At 41.7% G+C, this 21104-nt stretch overlaps 2 protein-coding genes, 1 long non-coding RNA gene and 4 other non-coding genes across 7 annotated transcripts; 1 reads left to right on the top strand and 6 right to left on the bottom strand.

Moving 5' to 3' along the window:
* Nucleotides 1-5351: 5351 nt before the first annotated feature.
* C16H18orf32 (chromosome 16 C18orf32 homolog) lies at nucleotides 5352-10078 on the bottom strand. The gene is made up of 3 exons (XM_027948987.3): nucleotides 9857-10078; nucleotides 6478-6665; nucleotides 5352-6047 (listed from the first exon to the last, which is right to left on the bottom strand). The coding sequence occupies exons 2-3, from the start codon at nucleotides 6640-6642 to the stop codon at nucleotides 5982-5984; spliced, it is 231 nt and encodes a 76-aa protein (XP_027804788.2). The 5' UTR covers nucleotides 6643-6665; nucleotides 9857-10078; the 3' UTR covers nucleotides 5352-5981.
* Nucleotides 10079-10187: 109 nt separating this feature from the next.
* LOC139702213 (uncharacterized) lies at nucleotides 10188-12215 on the top strand. Its single transcript, XR_011704802.1, has 2 exons — nucleotides 10188-11265; nucleotides 11306-12215. It is a non-coding gene; the product is annotated as an uncharacterized lncRNA (long non-coding RNA).
* A 1767-nt stretch (nucleotides 12216-13982) lies between these two features.
* Rpl17 (ribosomal protein L17) lies at nucleotides 13983-16227 on the bottom strand. Its single transcript, XM_027948983.2, has 6 exons — nucleotides 16159-16227; nucleotides 16024-16064; nucleotides 15592-15726; nucleotides 15241-15339; nucleotides 14372-14563; nucleotides 13983-14072 (listed from the first exon to the last, which is right to left on the bottom strand). Exons 1-6 carry the CDS (start codon nucleotides 16196-16198, stop codon nucleotides 14025-14027), a joined length of 555 nt encoding a protein of 184 aa, XP_027804784.1. The 5' UTR covers nucleotides 16199-16227; the 3' UTR covers nucleotides 13983-14024.
* Nucleotides 14257-14320, bottom strand: LOC114103400 (small nucleolar RNA SNORD58). Its single transcript, XR_003584661.2, has one exon. It is a non-coding gene; the product is annotated as a small nucleolar RNA SNORD58 (small nucleolar RNA).
* Nucleotides 15428-15492, bottom strand: LOC114103406 (small nucleolar RNA SNORD58). The gene has a single exon (XR_003584667.1). It is a non-coding gene; the product is annotated as a small nucleolar RNA SNORD58 (small nucleolar RNA).
* Nucleotides 15894-15958, bottom strand: LOC114103405 (small nucleolar RNA SNORD58). The gene has a single exon (XR_003584666.1). It is a non-coding gene; the product is annotated as a small nucleolar RNA SNORD58 (small nucleolar RNA).
* A 73-nt stretch (nucleotides 16228-16300) lies between the features above and the next one.
* Nucleotides 16301-16366, bottom strand: LOC114103407 (small nucleolar RNA SNORD58). The gene has a single exon (XR_003584668.1). It is a non-coding gene; the product is annotated as a small nucleolar RNA SNORD58 (small nucleolar RNA).
* Nucleotides 16367-21104: the final 4738 nt, after the last annotated feature.

The raw sequence follows: 21104 nt of genomic DNA, 5'->3' as shown, positions 1-21104 counted from the left end.
TAAATAAACAAACAAACAAACTCTTTAGACAGTAGGGTCCTTGATAGGTGGTGACATGAGATTCAGATCCACAGTAGGTTCTCAAGTGTGATGTTGGAGTATATAGGTTTTGGGGTTCTGTCCACTGGTTCTGGCTCATAATTCCCTCCCCCAAATAAGACATAACTAGAATTTCTCTCCCCCAGGATGGGTCAGAGAAAATATCTTCCCCCACCTTTCTATCTTGGAGCTGGCCACAAAGAAATTCTTTGACTTATCCAAGTACAGAGACACATGCCTGTATTCCCAGGGACTCAGGAGGCTGAGGCAGGAGGATCTCAAGTTCAAGGCCAGCCTCAGCAACTTAGCAAGGCCCTAGGCAGCTTAACAAGACCCTATCTCAAAAATTAAAATATTCTCTGACTTACATTGTCAACAGCAGGTCACTAGACCCTCCTCATTCCAGAGGGGTCCTGCTCTGAACCCCGGAAGGGCAGCTGCCCAGAAAGGCCAAGAAGAATCTGGACAGGCTGTGTTTGCCCACATAGGCTATGAGCATTCAATCATAATGCCCATTTTGTCCAATCACATTTTGACACCATGTTTCTAGCATATGTATGTAATGAAGCCTTCATAAAAATCCCCAAAGACAGGATTTGGAGATGTTCTGGATAGCCGAATATATGGAGATTCCTGGGATTCCAACCAGAAAGGGCATGGAAGCTCCATGCCCCTTCTTTGTACCTCACCCTATTCACTTCTTCATCTATATCCATTATATATCCCCTTTCAATTATAATCCTTTATAATAGTCCAGTATACGTGTTTCCCTGAGTTCTGCGAGCCACTTGGGCAAGGGGTGAGTGAGAACCTGATTTATAGCCAATTGATCAGAAGCACAGGTAAAACAACTTGGGGCTTGTAACTGGCATCTCAAGAGGGGGTAGTTGGGGGAACTGAGCCCCCAACCTGCAGGAACCAAAGCCATCTCCACGTAGATTGAATTAGAGGACACCCAGCTGGTGTCTACTGCTGCAGAATTACATGCTTAGTGTATGGTAGAAGCAACCTATCATATGAGAAAGTCTGAGTTTTTCTTTGGGGTTTTATTTCTCCAGCACATCTGGTAATTAAAGGATTAGAATCATTAGGAAAGTGGTAAGCAGACTTTTTAGGTTTTTGTTGTTGTTGTTTTAGTTATAGGTGGACACAATACCTTTATTTTACTTATGTGGTGCTGAGGATGGAACCCAGTGCCTCACACATGGTAGGGAAGCGCTCCACCTCTGAGCTACAACCCCAGTCAGGCAAGCAGACTTCTAAGAGGCTTCCCTAGATTTCTGGTCCCTGGTAGAAACCACACATCATCTCCCAAACATCAACTAAATATTAGTTTGGTGCTGCTGTGAAAGAATTTTGAAGATTGATTTCAAATTAGTTGACCTTACATATGCAGGCCTGACCTAGTCATAGGAGCCCTTCGAATGCAGATTTCCTGACTGGTCCCAGAGGATCAGAAGGGCAGGAAGAAAGTGAACCCCAGTGTGGTGAGTGCACTGTGGGACTCTGTGCAACGGAACTGGGAGTGGCCTCCAAGAGCTGAGGCCCCAGCTACCTGGAAGGAAACCCGGGACTGCAGTCCCACAAGCAGCAAGTTTGGAAGAGAACCATGGGCCTTCCTGAGAACCACAGACCTGGCCAACATCCTGATTTTGGTCTGGCGAAACCCTAAGCAAAGAAACCAGTTATGCCATGAGGACATCTGACCCAGAAAACCTGTGAGATAATACATTCATGTTGTCTTAAGCCCCCAAGTTTGTGGTAATTTGTAATATAGCACTAGAAAAACAAATACACCAGTGAAATATGAAATAGCATCTGCCAAATTGCCAAGTCAGAAGCAGAACCCCGTGTATGGTTGTATATGTAATGCACCGACCTAAGGGAATCATTTACATGGTTGTCAATGTGCCTTCTGAAATTGCCCAGTGCACACTTGGCACAACTGTACCCAGCAGTCCTGCAGGAGACTCCACTCTTGCCCTATCCCAGCACCTGAGCCACCTCTTTTGTCCTTGGTGAAAATGAGAGGATTGGGTTAGATGTGCCCTAAGGGCCAGACAAGCTCAACTCTTGGGAGTCTTTGGTATATTTTGTGAATACTTTACCACACACTGGCCCTTCACAGTTCGTCTGCAGTTTTTTTTTTTTTTTTTTAACATTGATTTTTTAGTTGTAGTTGGACACAATACCTTTATTTATTTTTACATGGTGCTGAGGATTGAACCCAGGGCCTCGCACGTTAGGCAACCGCTCTACCGCTGAGCCAGAACCCCAGCCCTCCCATCTGCAATTCTTGACACTCTCAATTCCAACCTCTCCCTTCACTTGAAAAATCTGAAATTTCTTTCCCTTTCAATTAACAAGGTCTCTCTGAAGAGAATGGAACCTCAGCTTGGCCCGGGTGGGTTCTTGACTTTCAACACTGAGATTTCAGGAGGGAAGGTACAAGCAAAGATTTATTTACGCATAGCAAAAATGTACACACCCAAAGGCAGGGCATGGATACACCCTTCCTCAAAGAGAAAACCAGGACATGCCCAGGTTGGGCCCTGATTACCATAATTTTTTTTCTGGAAAGAAATGTGCAAGTTTTCAATCTTCTTTGAAAGTAAATTTCCATAAATGTGGGGACAAGTGCACGGAGTACTGCATACATGGCATGTTATGGGCATCATGAGTGGCAAAACACTCAGCCTTGCTAGGCTTGTGTGGGGCAAACTGCATCCCTGTAGGCACAGCCCTGGGAGTGAAGCCTTTGGAGCAAGTTCCTGTGCTTGCTCCAAAGCCCACTCCTTGATTGGTCGCTGCAAGGACAGTTAGCAGAAACTGCATTGGTGGCTGCCTGTAATCTGCTTAGCTACTGCCTGAGTATATACACATGGTAACTGTGCAATAAAATGAGACCAGCTTCCTGCTTGGTCTCCAGAGGTCTTGTTTAGCAACTCCGCAGCCACACTCTCCTCTACCCTGTTCCGTAGACCTCCTCGCTGGACGAGACACAGCCTACGCACATGAAAATCATTCTGTACTTGGGGTTCAGAATGTTGTTCTTTGGCCAAACGGTCTAGCCATCAATCATTTGTAGGCCCATTGTATAAGTCTTTGAATCTATGAAATTTAAATTAATCATGTTTTTGTTCTTATTGATCTGTTACAAACACACCGCAGAGGTTTTGTTTATCCAACAAAAGTTCCAGGTCTCCATCTACTAAGGGTCTCTTTTTCTTTCTTCCTGAGACCCCATCTATCTCTTGTCTAACTTTGGGCCATCTTCTTTCTCTTCTTGTTACTTGTGGTAACTTCATAAGAATGTCTGCCTGTAGTTTGTGCTTCTTCTTTAAAGCAGAAGTCCACATCAACAATTAATAGCTTTGAGGATGGAACAAACCAGAAGCTCCCTGGGGAAATCATAAAGAACCTTCCCTCCCCCACTTCCACTGTGATTTGAGTGAACTCAAAAGACGTTTAACTTTATGGGGTTCAGGAGACTTGACATCAGTGGTTAAAAGTTCCTTTCAATAGAATCCACCTAAGAGGGCAACAAGCCAGTGGACAGTAATTTTGAGAAAATGCTGACTTACCCATGTTTCCTAGGAAGGTAGCTAGCTAAGCAATGAAAAAAAGGTGACAAAACCCAGGAGTCTTTCAGGTGAATCTTGAATAATTATGTAAGAAAATGAGTTTGTCTCACAAAGAGACAAAAATTTTAGCTAGAATTTACCAGGACAAAAGTAAATTATTGAAAAGTAGGTAAATTAAAGCATCATGCTGCAAGGTAAGCAAAATTAGAACTTTAAAACAAGCTCACAGGGGCTGAGGCTATGGTTCAGTGGTAGAGTGCTTTTCTAGCATGTGTGAGGCACTGGGTTCAATTCTCAGCACCACATATAAGTAAATGGATAAAATAAAGGTCTATACATCTAAAAAATTAAAAATAAAATAAAAATAAATAAATAAAACAAGTTCACAAATACTGATCAGTTCAAACTCATGCTCTCCATTTTTGCTCAATTATTCCCAATAGGTATTACTAGCAAATATGTATTACAAGCTGTGACGACTCCTTAGTGTAAGTTAAGGAGAAGACCTTAATCAGGCATGGCAGTACATGCCTGTAGTCCCTGCCACCTGGTAGGAGATCCAGAGATCACTCAAGCCCAGGAGTTCAGGACCCAGTTTTTTTGGGGGAAAAACAAAACAAAATCTTAAAAACATAGACTTGCCACTTAATATACCTTAACTCTATGATCCTGTTTTGACCACTTCAGAGTTTCACAAATATCCAATACCTTCATGTATGTGATATACCCTTATACAGTGCCAGGCACAATGCGTTTAATAAATGGTAGCTCTTAGTAGGACGGCAGCCCTCAGGTATAAGTTGTCCAACAGGACTGATACTTTGGGGAAGGGTGAACTGGTGTGATACTGGGTAGCAGCTACCAAACCTAGTAAAAGGACAGTTGAAGAAAGCATTTCTCAATCAGCCATAAAAGTGAAGAAAAATGGTCCAGCATAGTGGCACATACCTGTAATCCCAGTGGCTCAGGAGGCTCTAAGAAACTTAGTGAGACTGTCTCAAAATAAAATACTATTATCTTATATTCTTATGTTGTCTTATTCTTTTTTTTATTAAAATGTCTTTTATGAAACATTGGTAATAAATGAGAGATTTTTTCCTTTGCAGTACTGGGAAATGAACTCAGAGGTGCTTTATCACTGAATCTTTGTTATTTTTTCTTTTAAGACAGGGTCTTGCTAAGTTGCCAAGAGTGGCCTTAAACATAAAATTGACCTGTCTCAGTCTCCCAGACTGCTGGGATTACAGGCATGTGTCTGGTTGGTTGAGGCAGAAAAGTTGAGACCTGCTGATTTATATCAAATGAAGTCCAGGGTGTTTCCATAGGTTAATAGGCACATAGCTTAATATAACCTTGGTTAAGACCCAGGACTTCACTGAGGACCCAAGGGCAAGAGTGCCTTTTAATTCTTCCGTTTTCAAGGAAATAAATATAAAGATATACCTCATGATCTTTGAATATTTACAGATCCCTAAACTGAACTAAAAAAGCCCAGGATGAAACAGTAAGCCCCCAGCTGTGTAAGAGAGCTCAGACAAGCCAAGAACTGCCCAGACAAGTCACTGTTATTGAAACTACTCAATGATGGCCTGCCTTGTGCAACAGTAGGTAACTGTTGTCCCATCACTATCTAAATGCCATCTCAGTATTAAAATTGTCTTATGATATGATAAATAATTTCCCTTTCAAACATTTAATAAAGACTTTAAGAGAACAAAGAACCACAAATTAAACTGAATGTTTAATGCATTTGTAGGAATGGAAGGAATGCAACAGCATTATAATTTTATAACACATTAGACATTTATGTAAAAGATGTTTCATTTTTCAAAGTTTCTCCTATATCTTCTTTTCCATCTTTCTCAGAGCAATAAACAGTAGTTACTTACTCTCATAGATAAACTGCTCCATTGTGTTGGACAGTAATCTTATCTTTAAGTTTCACATCATTATCATCTGTACTATTTCACAGTAAAACTTAATCCATTCAAATTAAAAGGACCTGAAGAATTAGAGCAAAGAGCAGTCAAATTCACGTGGATGATTGAATGCTAGAGGCCCAAGGACTTTAAGTACTGAGTATTTACTGGCACAAACCTATTTATTCATATTATTAAAACAGCAGTAATAGAAATTAAAGCTACTATAATGAAAATGGAACTCAGGAATGAGGTCATTAAATATAACTAAGTACATTTTAAATATAAATACTATGTATTTCCCAGTAAGTATCAGATAAATAAACTCTCTATCCAAAATTCTAGTTTCAGAGAAAAAAGTCAGAGACAATTACAAAGAAGGTGCTTTGTGTCATCAGGTCCATTTTAAAAACATTTGCGATCCTTTGGAAAAGTTGCATTAGTCTTTCTTTTTATCATAGGTTCCTGTTGGTCCTTTTGTTGGTAATCCATTTCTGTCAGCACCCTAAAATGAAATAAATATTTAAAGAATTATTATAAAAAAAAAGATACTAAAAAAAAAAAAAAAAAAAACATTTTCTTTAAAAACACACAACTTTAGAATGAAACAATTTTGTTTCCAGAAATGTGCAGGATGCCTAAATTAGTACAACAGAATACAGTCAAAGTTGAACTTAACAAGCACCAATGCTAAAGGCAACAGAGTTGTCTAAATATTAATTTTCAAATACCTTCAGTTTGTCTTGGCCATAAGGCAAAGGCAAAGGACAAATGCACTAATCCTCTGTCTAATTTAAACCTTTAAGTTAAATGTTAATTACTTGAGAAAAACTATTGAAGCTTCTGGCTCCAAAAACTTGTTCTTCCAAAAGCCAAGTGTTAACTCAAGTATCACCCCTTCACTGCCCTTGTTCAAGGCATTTGAATGTTCTTACCTTGCAGTCTACTTTGCCTTTGTTTTTATCACTGGATTCTTGTACAGCTTTTTTAGGCCATATGCGACTAACAAAGGGGGAAATCATAGGGTATATGTATGGCTCCAGGAATTTTTTGTAGATCCAGAGAAGAACAGGAATGACAATACAAGGAATGCACACCATTGTCCCAGGCTCAAGCTCCGAAACTGTTGATATATGTGAGGAAAACATTAGTTACCAAAGATTTAATGGCTAAAGAATTTTACTTACAGTAACATATCTGAAAGGGCGGGGTGTAGTAGCACATATCTATGATCCCAGCTACTTGGAAGGCAGAGGAAGGAGGATCACAAGATCAAGGTCAGCCTCAGTAACTTAACTTTCTCAAAAAAAAAAAAAAGGGGGGGGGGGGCTGGGGGGTATAGCTCAGTGGTACAGCACTCCTGGGTTCAAATCCCACTACAAAAGACAAGAAAAGAAAAGAGAAGAGAGGAGCAAAGCCCCAAAGGACTCTTTTTTATAGTGAAGGGGAAAAGTTTAAAACCATTATTTCTTTCTTTTTTAATATTTTTTAGTTGTAGGTGGACACAATACCTTTATTTATTTATATGAGGTGCTAAGGATCGAACCCAGTGCCTCACACTACCATTACCACTACCACTGAGCCACAACCCAGCCCCTAAAACCATTATTTCTTAAAACAAAGTTTATTAAATAAAAATGCTGCCATCTGCAAGGTAAAGGAATAAGATGTAGACATGAATAATGAGATGCCAGCATCCAAACCTTTTCGATCACTGCTCCCCAATCATAAATTTGATGATAAAAGAAGACACCAACTCTCAATAGGTACAAATAAGTTTACATACACTAACTCATTTAATCCAGGAGGCTGCGTACCCTTGCTATTTCCACTTACTGATACAGAAGGAACAAAGACATCATGAAAGTGTAGAGTACACTGAGTGTGAAATAACTTCCAACCCCAATATTCAGGGACTGACAATATCAATTACCCAAACCTTATAACACTAAAGGCAAATTCTGTAATCAAGACATTACTTTGGAAGACCTTGAGGCTACAAATCAATTGGCCTTTACTAGGCAACAACTCTTAGATATGCTTTGTTTTTCTTTCTTTCTCTTTTTGTGGTGCTGGGACAGAACCCAGGTCCTTGAACACATTAGGCAAGCCATCTTCAACTTAGCTATACTCCCAGTCCTGTTTTTTTGGTTTCAAGGGCATGAATTAAGGTGTGCTGAAAAATAAAAAATCTTATTCAATATTATCACATAGGTCAATTTCTAAAAGTTCATTTCTAAAAGTTAACATGGCCAATTTCCTTGGTAATTATGAATCCTATTGGAATTTCTGAAAATCACCAATTTCTTGAAAAAAGGCCCAATAACAGTTACATAACACAATTAAATCAAAAGATCTTTTAAATTTACAAGAATTTTTACTCCTCTAAGAGTAGGATGCAGAACCTTAAATAAAAAGTAAGCAATTTTAAAACAGTGCACAAGGCATAATTCAGTATTTTAAAATTTCTAATTTTCAAAATATTGTAAATTAAGCAGTGTTGACTGGCAAATAAGTCAGCACCATGAGTATACTATTCAATTTTAAATTGTTCACAATACAGGTAGAAAATAATGGTATGGATAATCCAATCTGAATGTGCCCTTGAAATGATTTAAGATGGAGATGAAAATTTACATCAAGGAATACAGCTATTTTACAAAGGACCCATTAGATTCTTTGAAACAATCCCCTAGTCAAAACAACACTTTAAGTGAGCTGGGGCTGTAGCTCAGTGGTAGAGCAGCCTGCCTAGCATGTGTGAGGCACTGGGTTCCATCCTCAGTACCACATATAAATAAGTAAAATAGAGATATGTGTCCCATCTACAACTTAAAAAAAAAAAAAAAAGCACTTTAAGAATCTACAAAAGTAACCTGTTCCAAAAGTTTAAAGAACATATTCTCTGATTAAAGTATGACAAACTAGCCAAGCACGGTGGCACAAGCTGTAACTCCGGCTCCCTGGGGAGGCAGAAGCAGGTGGATCCTGCTAATTCCAGGCTAACCAGGGCAACTTGGTAAGATCCTGTCTCAACCTAAAAAAAAGTAAAAAGGCTGGGGGGAATGCAACTCAGTGGTAAAGCTTCCCTGGGGTTTAATCCCCACCCAGTATGGGAAGAAAAGGGACAAAAGAAAAAAGGCATACTAGTGCTGATTCTCGGAATTTTTCAAAGGACCATTATTTTTGACCACACATATTTAGAATCTGATCTGAGGACATTTCAGAGGTAATCTGGTTTGGGTCTTGAACGTTCTTTCAGGTACTACTACAGTACTACTTTGGCTGGCAGTTACCTGGATTTGAGAGGGGCATGACCACTTTCTCGGTGACATTTCTGCACAAATAATTTAACCCAACAGTGCCTTAATTTTTTCTCATATGTAAAATACAGACAATGATAGTATCACTCTTCAGGAATGCAATGTAGGCCAGATTGTCTGCACATATTGTAACTTACGTATTATTTTTAAAAGACCAGAAAAACAAAAAGCTCAAAAGTTGTGACCTGTCCAAAGTTCATTGTAAACAGAGTTAAGACCAGAATTTCCAGTTCCAGTTTCCCAGCTCAAGACTACTGCCTTTTCCCCTTTGAAAAAACACAATGATCATGTTCTCCACCTTCTACCAAACCTTCAAAACCAAGCGACCCCTTTCAAAACAATGGGTAATACTCCCAATACTAGGTTACACTGGAGACTGGCAATCCTTTATGAAGATTCATTTTTACCTTTGAGGTTGTCTTAAGTAAGATCGTTCACATTATGTTGTAAATCAACTCTCTCGAAAGCAAATGCTACTAACCACTTACGTTACAATTACAGCTTTGATGAATTTTAGCTCTTTTTATAAAGAAACTACTTGTATTTTATCGTTTAATCTTCATAATGATTCGCTACAGGAGAATGTGGTTTTAGAAAAGTCTAGAAGGTGGCAAGGAGAGACTCATTTGAACTATTCTCCAAAACAGCAAAGCGAGCAAATTGAATTAGAACTGCTGCAGAGGAATCACCTTTCATTCGACTCGGCCCAAGATGACAATGGAACAGAGAGGAAAAGGCCAAGGCTCCATCAGAAATAGGTCAGGTAGGGCGGGCCAGAAAGCCACCTCGTTCGAAGAAACCCTGAGACTGAGTCAAAGACAACTGAAAAGACCGAAGGGAAAAGCAGGGTCAGTGGCGAGGATTACAGAAGGGAAGCGACACGGACATCACCAGGCCAAGGCAGAGAACGAACCGGCAAGGAGAAAAGGAGCTGCAGGACCAAGGCCCGGAGCGGGCGGGTGGAAAGGGCGCGCGTGGGGAGCTAGAGTACCGTGGGGCCAGGCGGAATGTAGCGAGAGCTCAGGCCGCCGCAAGGCTCCGGGCAGGGCGGTCAGGCGAGCCGGCGAGTCGCGCACTGGCCGAAGGCTCCTGAGCGCCACCGGGAAGAGCCTGTGGAGCTACTCGAAACCGCCGCGGGAGCGCAGAGGACAGAGCGCAGCCTGCCCGGCGCATCCAAGCCTGGTTCACCGGCGACGACGAAGTCACCAAGGCAAAGCCCGCACTTCCGGGGGGAGGGACAAGCTGCCGCCTAGCCAATGGGCACCTCTAAAGGGGCTGACAAAGGGTGCTGCGTCAGCTTGAAGACGCACGGGACGTAGTGGAGACGCGGAGCGGGACTCGCCCGGACTACCGGCGCTACCGTCCAGGACCTGAGCCTTCAGGCCCGGAAGTACAACCAAGCTCTGTAGGCGGCCGGTAGATGCAGCTCCTTTCGGAAGAATATTTGAGCTAGGGCCTGTTTCAGAATGCAGAATTCAAAATACGGATTCTGGAAATATCGCCTGTCAGTGGCCGCCACACACAGGAAATGTTACACCACTGGCACGTAATAGGCTGTTTGCAGGCCCACCTGGCTTAGGCTATTTGCTCAGCAAATTTAAGCATCTTAAATGGAAGGGCAGGAGATTTGGGAGTAAACGTTAAACTTAAGGGGATAGGGGTGTAGCTGAGTGGTAGAGCAAGTCCTTGCCAGACGGCTCAATACCCAGTATCAAATGGGTTAATAGAAACAGTTGATTTTCAGGGAGCTTGCCGACGCTGTCGCAGGGGTGGATCCTGTGCTGCCGAAGCCGCCGTCCTGCTCCTACGTACGGGTTCTTCTAATCCCATTGTTTCTTTTAGATTCGCTCGGGCCTAGTCGCCCTCGGAGCCCGATATACGGGCTGGGGGGTACCGCGGCCTGGGCCTAGGGGCTTAACCGTAGCAACAGCGGCAGCGGCGCGGTAGCAGCAGCAGCGGCGGCAGCACTAGCAGCAGGAGCACTATCAGCAGCAGCACTAGCGGCCAGCAGGAGTAGCACTAGCAGCAGGAGCATCACTAGCGGCTGGAGCACTATCGCCAGCAGCAGCACTAGCGGCCGCCAGCAGGACTTTCAGCAGCAGGACTATCGGCCTCAGGACTATCGGCAGCAGGACTATCGGCAGGAGCACTAGCGGCAGGAGCAGCCAACTGACTCCGCACAAGTACTACAGGCACCCAAAAGGCCGCACAGGCGTTTAGAGAAAATGGCAGACGATATTGATATTGAAGCAATGCTTGAGGCTCCTTACAAGAAGACTTGCCTAACGATATCTCACCTCTACTCCCATGAATTCACCTTTGATTCCAATGTGAACTGTCAATCATAAGGATGAGAACAAGTTGAGCGGTGCTAACGGTCATGAAGAACGTAGCAAAAAAGCTCAAACTACCTCAGTCATTCTCACAACAGCTTTGTTAGAATACTTTGCATTTAAAATTTAGATCTTCTTACATGGAAGAGGTCAAATCCAGTTATAGCAAAATACCTTTACAGCAGAGGCCATACAACCAAAAGGTCCAAAGGCCCAGACCAGTGGACCATTTACTTCAATGATGCTCAGTACAAAATTCCACCCCCACTAAAGACTTTGGAAAGTCCCATTTAAGTTGTAACAGGATTTGACTATTAGTATGGATTTTGATAACAGTTCTTTAGTTAACCTAACACGTATTCTTTGAAGCTGGAATTTGTTACAGAGAAGTATACTGGTTTCTTATATAACTTTTTGTCTGGACTTTTATGTAGAAGATTATGTTTCCTTAATGTCTTAGTACATTGTTGTCTTTTTACCTGTCGGGTTGCCTTCAGATGTGGGTAGGAACTCATTATTTACAAAAAGTCCTAGGAAGATCTTAAGTTAAAATTAGCTCTCTGATTTTTGAAGTCTTTTCTTTGGCAGAGTACATTTTGGGGTCTGTGAGAGATAAATATAGAGGTTGGCTACCTGTGCTATGGGCCATCTGTGAGGAGAGAAAATCTTTATTAATAGTGTCTTTTGTGGGGAATAAAATACTTTTTATCGTGTCCCCTAATTTGAATTATGTATGGTTATAAACACATACTTTTGGTTTTAACCATCTCACAGAATTTTGTAAGAGATAGTGGCAGGTTTTTGAGGCAAATGGAATGTTATCTGTTGCCCTTCTGGGCATTGCTTTGACTTCTTTATAAATAATGAGTGTAGCCTAATTTTCTATCATGTGCTGCCTAGCATATACATTTCTGACAGTCAGGTGGATTATCTTGAAATTTTAGACAAAGTTTCTGCCTCCTTGGAAAGCTCTACATCTCCTTGTGATTGGAGTGTGGGTTTCAAGATTCCAGAAGGTGGGTGTCTTCATTTTCTATTTTCAGTGCACTCTAAGGTGACCTGCTTATGGGTTCTCTGTGGCGGACCTCAGTTGCTCTTATGCTAACTACTTTGATAAGGACTCAACAGTTAAGTAAATTTCCAGATAATGATGTAGCATTCTCAGTATTCAATCTTTAAACCACTACACATGGACATTTTAGTGGAATAAATTTTATTTTGAAATGTCTTTTAATTTATATTGAAAATCTGAAGGCACCTCTAATTAGATGATGACACAGATATAGATTGTAAGATTTAATTATGAAATGAAGGGTAGAATACTGTGAAGAATTTTGAAATGAACAGATATATATATAACGAATTTTTTTACCTTTCAGAGTTTGAGATTTTATAAAGATTTGTGAAAGTCAAGTTGATTATTTTATTGCACTCCACAGGCTTGTGTAAACTGGTGTAAAAATGGCATTCTCCATTTTCTGGTGTATTTATTACAACTTTAAATTTTAAGTATTTTAAATGGTCACTTGAATGTCTAATAGTTTCAAAGTGCATTCAACTGCATTAGTTCTAAGTGTCCTGTTATTGTTACTTTATGAAAAGCAAAATGTTGATGCCTATGTTGCCCTTTGAAAGTATAAAATGTTCTGTAAATTGTTTAAAAATGGACTTAGTATTATGAAAATTTTTATGTGAACAACTACTATTACTCATGGATTTATTGTAACTTGATTTTAGTACTTTACCTTGTGGATTATAATAATGCTTATTAGATGGTTAACATGAAAGTTTTACTAAAATGCTCAGGTTTTTCTTGTACCTGGCAACTAGTCCTATTTCTCATTAAAGCTGTAGCGGACTCAGGAAAAAAAAAAAAAAAAAAAACGGTTGTACCACTTCATCACCTTTAGGATTGTTACCTGAAATTTTGTACTGGTAAGAATTTGGAACCACTGCTGGTGGGAATGTCTTTTGACAGTTCCTCACCATGTTACTGGGATCATCTTATGATCAAAAAAGAAATGCAAAAATGCCTACACAAAAACGTGCACACAAGGCTTTGCAACACTATTTGAACAGCTACTGTTCAGGAATTGATTATATGGAATACATGCCATAATACACACAAACCCCCAAAACATGCCATGAAATCCAAATCAGACACTAACTCAATTTTCATGAAATGTTAAGAGGCAGATCTATACAGAAAATAGATTAGTAGTTACTTAGGGATCAATAGGGGAAATGGAGAATGAGTTAACTACTGTTAAGACTCTTTGATGGGTCAGGTGTGATGATGCATGCCCATAATCTCAGCAACTGGTAAGCATGAGGCAGGATGATTCCAAATTCAACACCAGCCTCAGCAACTCAAAATAAAAAAGGCTGGGACACAGCCAGGGTTAAGTCCCCAGCACACACACATAAATTCCTTTATGGGACAAGGAACAAATTCTAAAATTGATTGTAGTGATGGAGTACCTCACTGAACAATACCCTTTATAAATGGGTGGACTATATGGCATGCTAAATCTCAAGGCTGTTTAAAAAATACAAAGTTTCAGAAATTTCCCCATATTATATTTTATACAAAGGATCTCAAGAGAATTAAAATAGCATATTTTGGACTATGCTAGCTACTTCAGAAGCTGGAGGATGACTTTGATCCTAGGGGTTCAAGGCCAAAGACCCAAAACAATTTTAGTTTATGACTTCTGAGAATACCCAAAATACTTGCTAGGCCCTGGGTTCAATCCCCAACACCACCACACAAACATAATAAAAGACAACCAACATCCTTTTATTTGCATTTATTTTTTGTTGAATTTATTCCCGTGCCATAAGTTTTTGTTTCTTTAGCTTCTTCTGGGATATCTGGGAAAGGAAAAAGAAAAAAAAAAATTTGAGATTTCAGGGACATGTATTTAAAGTGGCTAGGGAAACCTAAGTGGGACCACAGATGATTATATGCATTTGATATACTGACTACAAAATTATTATTTATTGTTTAGGCAAGAAACAAATTAGGGTCATGAAAGCCAAAATAAAGTGTTAAAAGGTTGCTCAGAATACTTTCCTTTCATGGTTATTCCAAAGGTGTCCTAAGATGGTCATCATAGCAACCATAGATCTTTCTAAAGTACATGAACAAAATCAAGCTATTAAATAATTACCTTTTTCTTCTGTGCAACCTCCTCTTCTGGTTTAGGAACAATTTGTTCCTTTTCAGTGAGGATCATCTCAATGTGGCAGGGGGAACTCATGTATGGGTTAATCCGACCATGAGCTCTGTAAGTACGACGACGCATCTTGGGTGCTTTGTTGACCTGGATATGTTCAATGACCAGAGAATCTACATCTAAACCCTGGCAAGAGAGGGAGAACAAAATAAGGTAACATCTTTCACGGTCTTAAAGCTACTAACTACATTATTGGGAAATACTAATTCCCAACCAATACCCCATCCATGTCTGAATAAAATCATTTTTGAAAGACAATCCTTTAAGATCTTCAATGGTATATTTTTTTCAAGACCCTCTCTGCTTTCTGAGTTATCACCATAATGATGTTCTTACTGTGCTAGAGTAAGTGCTCTACCACTGAGTTGTATCCCCAGTTTACTATCATGTTTGTGACCACCCTATGCCTATAATCCCAAGTTATGAGAGGCAGGAGCTTCTCAAGTTCAAGGCCAGTCTATAACAACTTGGACAGTCAAAAAGGTTGGGGATGGTGGTGGCAGCTGAAGGATGTAGCTTAGAGGAAGAGAACAATGTACAGCCAGTTTCTACACCCTGATATAACCACTAATAAGGCAATCATTTTGATAATTAATCATACTACCAAAAGGTTCATGGCACAAGAAAAGTTACAGCTGTTGGTAGATTTTTATGAAAATCTTTAGACAAAATTTTGGACTGCTGGAGACAGAGAAGTCTTTAGAATATTTAAATGAGAGATTTAATCAGAGCAAAGCAATGATACAAATCTGGCACAACACTTAATTTGCATATACACATAAGGAGGCTTACGGTTTGGGTACCTTAAGTTCAGCATTACTCTCTGCATTTTTAAGCATGTGCAGCAAAAATTCAGCACTCTTTTTGGGCCACCGGCCCTGTGTCCAGCCCCACTGTTTGGCCTGAGAAAATGAAGGAATGTGATTAGTAACTTTCCACGGTTTAAATGAACATTGGAACCATGATGAATCTATTTTATCTAATATCAAGGTTGCTCAGCACATGGTTTATTTCATGGTTAATCCAAAGGTGTCCTAAGATAGTCATCACAGCAACCAAGAAAGCTTGACAAAGGCAGATTCTAGCCACAATTATCCCAGCCAATCACCTTTCCTTACAATTTATATTTTCAAATAGCCACTAAGAATTCTCACCTGGGCACACCTCCCAACTCCACCATTGTAACGCCGGAATGGCACGCATTGCTTCTTTAATGTGACATCTTTCAGGTACTTGGTGGCTTTTCGGATATGCATACCCTTGATGGCTTGCGCAGTTTCACGGGTGTTCTAAATACGAGTAATGAAGTTTTGGTTAGCGTAATCTTTAAAGCAAACATTTAAATTCCAACATCCAACTACTTTCTCAAGGATTCTCTGGTACTTTTATTCAGTTTCAGAAATCCTGAATCAAATTGCTCATTATACAATGATAATCAATATACAAGTAAAGGGTAGCTGCTCAGAATGTATTAGTTTTCATGGTAAATCCAAAGGTGTCCTAAGAAAGGCATCACTGCAGCTTCCTTTAAAGATGAGCAACACTAGAACATGTGGAAAACTTAGATTGCATTAGGAGTCTCATACCTTAAAGTGAACACGAAGATTTGAGCCTCTTGATTTGCATGCTAGAATATTAAAAAAAAATTTTGGTTAATTTCTGGCTATACTTTTATGCTCACCCCCAAGTAGAAATTATAGATCTATGTCCTATTCACTTACATTTTGTGGGGTTTTCCGGGTCAAGAGAGTAGCGGACCATTTTCACAGATCACCTGGAAGGCAGCACCCCATACTTGTCAGTAATAGATACTTAAGGGTAACTGATGAACTTTAAATAACACAGTGTTAAGTGATATTAGAAGCTGCTCAGAGAATAGTTGTTTTCATGATTAATCCAAAGGTGTCCTAAGATATGCCATCATCGCAGCCGTCCTTTCCCTCCACCCTGTCCTTTCTTCTCTTCCCTCTGCATCAACCAACCACTACGGCGCTGATTACACGAATAGTGATTTGGACCTCCAATCAACCCTCTCCCTTCCCCTTTAGAAGAAAACAGCCAGTTTTGATCTAAACGTGGGTCTTTTAGACCTAAGACGCCGCCAATGCATGGCATTTGACATAGCAAAAACCAACTCCGGATCCTCTCCGCCCTCCCTCCCTCTTTACAGAAACCCCTTCATTCACACAGCTTCACAGGAATAGCTTCCCACACCACAGACTTTACACTATCACCCACGTTAGGTAGGAGCCATCCAATTTGCAGCACTTAACTGAGAAGGGTTTGGTTTCGATCTGCCTTTATTCCCTCAAAACTTTCTCGCATTGCGGCCACAAATGCTCCGCGTACTGGCCACCACTCACCGCGGGACACTGGACCTCCACAGTCGGAGTAGACACGGAGGGCAGCTGCCCGTACCCCCACCAGCCGACGAGCTTCTCCCTCCCCCCGTCCCCCATCCATCACGTTCCTCTGCAGCTCACAGAGGCCTGCCGGCCGGGGAGCACCAAATCGGGCACTCTGCCACGTCTCCTTGCACAGAGAAACATCGCTTCCAGCAAGAAATCGTAGCCCTGGGAGTTTTCCTCCCGGGGTCCTTGACGCCCGCATTCCAGAGGCCAGGATGGCGGTGATGACCGGAGGATTGAACACTCGTACCCAGACTCTAGAGATGCACTCACCTCAGGCCGCTTACAGGAAGAGGAAGAGCGGTGGCTTCTGGGAGAATTCATGAAAACTCGACCTCTCGCGAGATTTCAGGATAAAAACCGAGAACTGGGAGGGCAGAAAGGGAGTGTGGGATGTGATTTGAGAATGCTTGGAACGAATGCCAGTCTCCTTAGAGACTGTCTCACATTTCTCTTATTTATTTGGTATCCAGAAATAAAGTTATGGGTTTTAAATATCAGTCAACTAAGTCAGGCTTGTAGTTCTAGGTTAGAAACATGTTACTAGACGTGAACGAGAGAGATTGTTTAGTCGAGAACATTCGTTAGGTTTGATTGTGCGATCATATACTACTTGAAAGTAATTTATAAACGTAATTAAGAAGAAAGAAGCCGGACGTGGTGGCGCATGTAATTCCAGCGACTCGGGAGTCTGAGGCAGGAGGATCGCAAGTTCAAAGCTAGCCTCAGCAACTTAGCGAGATCCTTTCTCAAAATAAAAAATAAAAAGGGGACTGGGTTTGTGGCTCAGTGCTAGAGTGCTCACCTAGCCCGCATAAGCCACTGGGTTCCATCCTCAGCACCATATAAAAATAAATAAAGATATGAAATAAATAAAAAAGGATGGATATGGGGCTCAGTGGTTAAGCACCTTTGGTTTCAATTTAAAACAAATCCCAGATATATATCTCCTTTAATTTTTTTTTTTTTTTGGTTGTTGTTGTTGATGTTGTTTGTTTGTTACTGAGATTGAGCCCAGGGGAGTTTTTTACTGAGCCACATCCTCAGCCCACACTTTTTTTTCTTTTTTTTTTTTGGAGATAGGATCTTGTTAAATTGCTGAGGCTGGTCTGGAACTTGGGATCCTCCATCTTAGTCGCTTGTCGCTGACATTACAGGCGTGTGCCACTGTGCATGGCATTTGCAAACAATTCTTTTTTTCCAATTTTTTTTTTAGTTGTCTATGGACACAATACCTTTACTTTTTTTTAGGACTAATGTTAGCACTCCATCTTGGCAAGTACATTAGGAGATAGAAATCACTTTTTAGGCTGGGTACAGCAGTGCATGCCCATAATCCCAGTAATTACAGAGGCTGAGGCAGGAAGATTGCAAGTTCAAAGCCAGCCTCAGCAACTGAGAGAGACTCTTAAACTTGGCAAGACCCTGTCTCCAAATAAAAAAATTTTTAAAAGTTTGGGGATTTAGCTCAGCCATAAAGTGACCTTTGTTTGGGTTCAATCCCTATTACCAAAACAAGAAAAAAGAAACACACACACACAACACACACACATATATGTATGTATTTTTTAGTTGTAAGTTGACATAATATCTTTATTTTATTTATTTATTTATATGTGGTGCTGAGGATTGAACCCAGGGCCTCGCATGTGCTAGGGGAGCGTTCTACCACTGAGCCACAACCCTAGCCCCACACTTTTTAAGTTATAACAGTGCATAGCACAGTAGTCATTAAAGTCACTCATGTGCAAACAAACATAACACGGAGCAAAAGAGTATTGTATTATAAGATTCCATTTGTATATATACTTTAATATTAATAGCTCATTTCATATAATGTAATGATTGTTTTGGCATGTCATTGTCACAGGGCATGGGCCTGCTGCCAGGCTAAGACAGCCTTGGCAGTCCTTTCTCACCCTGATTCTTGCCATCAGGCCAGAAAGATTTCATTACAGACATACCACTCAGATAGCGGGCATGAGTTTTATTAGAAGGGATTGAAAAAGGGAAGAGGAGTACTCCCAGAGGAGGAGGACCACATCGCTTGCCCCTCCCCACTCCAGTTGTTTGTTTTGTGCTGGGGATTGAACCTGGGGCACTCTACCACTGACTATCCCTAGTCCTTTCATCATGGGAGAAGAAATGTCTCCAGAGAAGGGTCCTAGGAGTTCTCAGAGGGAAGTGGGAATTCAACTCCGGGCCAGAGGGGTTGTTGGCATACCTGACAGAACAGAATTTCAGCATGAGCCAGACAAAGACATAGACAGAGGTTTATTTAGGAAGTAGATACACATTCAAAGGAGAAGTGGGCTGTCTCCAGGGTGAGAAGCCCAGCCTGTGTTGGGAGTCCAGTACTTAAAAAAGGGCTGTATCCGGGGCCGATCTGGAGCCAGGGTGAAGCTGCACTGTTTCATGCCAGTTTTCCCTGCACTTGTGTATTTCCCTCATTTTACAAGGGTATGGGCCAAATGCCTGCTTTTTCAAGATTTGCAGCTCAGCTTTCTGAATCTCAATGGCTCAAGGAGGTTTCCTTTAAGACTTAGTATATCTCTCCATGCTAAATCGCTATTTCACTTTTTTTATTTTTTATTGAGACAGAGTGTCACTAAATTGCTGAGGCTGACCTCAAACTTGCTATCCTCTCGCCTCAGCTTCCCCAGTCACCCGCCCTCCAGTCTTCTTGGGGGGTCCCAGGGAAAATTCTAAAATCCCATTCAAATTCGCCTCTTGACTTTTGACTGACAGAAGGATGACATCAGACTTTCAAGTTTCCACTGTTTGTGACAACTCTAGGTCGCTTTGGCCCATGTTTACCAGTTCTAATTGAAATGTGTCCCTTTTTTAGCGGGGGATTAACTGGAGATTGAACTCAGGGGCATTTGACCACTGGGCCACATTTCCAGCCCTATTTTGTATTTTATTTAGAGACAGGGTCTCACTGAGTTGCTTAGCACTTTGCTGTTGCTGAGGCTGGCTTTGAACTTGTGATCCTCCTGCCTCAGCTCCTGAGTCATTGGGATCACAGGTGTGTGCATCATGCCTGGCTGAAATCTTCTGTCCTTATAGATTTTATGGGTAGGGGGAATTATCCTTATCTCCCTGAGCTCTGGGATCTGGTCTATATATAGGTCACAAAAATCATTCCCACTTTCAGGGTAACGTGTTTTTTTTTTTTTTTGGTGGTGGTGGGGTGGAGAACCAGAGGGACTTTAATTGCCAAGAGTACAGGATAAAGGAAATCCACACCTATAATACCAGTGGCTCCAGAGGCTGAGGCAGGAGGCTGAGGAGCTCAAAAGCCTCAGGAGGTTAACAAGATCCTGTCTCCAAATAAAATATGAAGAGGGCTGGAAATGTGCCTTAGGGGTAAAGTGCCCCGGGTTCAATTCTCATTATTCCCCCACCAAAAAAACCAAAAACCAAAAACAAAACGAGAATGTTTTAATATTCATGAGGGAGTTGATGAAAACCGAAAGTAGTACACAAGCCTGCAGAAGCTCACAATACTGAGTGTCGAGGGTGCAGGGCACAGCCCCCTAAAGAGCTCTGGGGCAGCATCAAGGGAAGGAAGTGGATCCAGGAACACCCATTCCACTCCTAGACCAGAAACCCAGACACTTGCTTCCAGGTGACTGAAATGACAGGTGGGGACAACAATCAGATGCGAAAGTAGCCAGAGTGAGGATCTGCGGGACCTGCGGAATGTGGCAGGCGTAGAACCCATATACATTCAGGAATCTCCTGGACCTGATTTGTCCGTGTCCTCTTCCTCCTGGTCTGAAGATGTGGCGACAGAGACTTGGAGCTTTCGAAGCTATATAGAGCCTCACAGGCTGGCCCCCTGGCCCACTGGGGCCCTGAAGCTGGGTTGCTGCTGATGGGACGCCCTCCTGTGCGCTGCCCGCAGGCCTGGCCTGGACTGGAGAAGCAGGGTTGGTCCTCTGGGAAGAAATCCTAAGGACTGACACTTAAGTCGCCCATTGCCTCTGGGTGTGCCCACATAAGCCCACTGCCCCAGCACAGGTAGACGACTTCTGTCCAGGAAGAAGGTGGGCTCAGATGCTGCTCCAGCTGAGGGTATGGTGCCCGGCCAAGGTATGAGGCCTGGCAAGCCACAAACTACTTCTGCACATGACGCTTCTCCAGGTCAAGCCTGGTGGCCAGGACCACCAGGGCACTGTGGGATGGATAGGGGTCCTTCAGGAAGTGTTCATTCTGCTCCTTTTGCTGCTGCTTGCTGAAGATCCTAACAAGGC

This window comes from Marmota flaviventris, chromosome 16, assembly GCF_047511675.1.
Source record: "Marmota flaviventris isolate mMarFla1 chromosome 16, mMarFla1.hap1, whole genome shotgun sequence".
Classification (NCBI taxonomy): Eukaryota; Metazoa; Chordata; class Mammalia; order Rodentia; family Sciuridae; genus Marmota; species Marmota flaviventris.
This window is presented reverse-complemented; position numbering and strand designations above follow the sequence as displayed.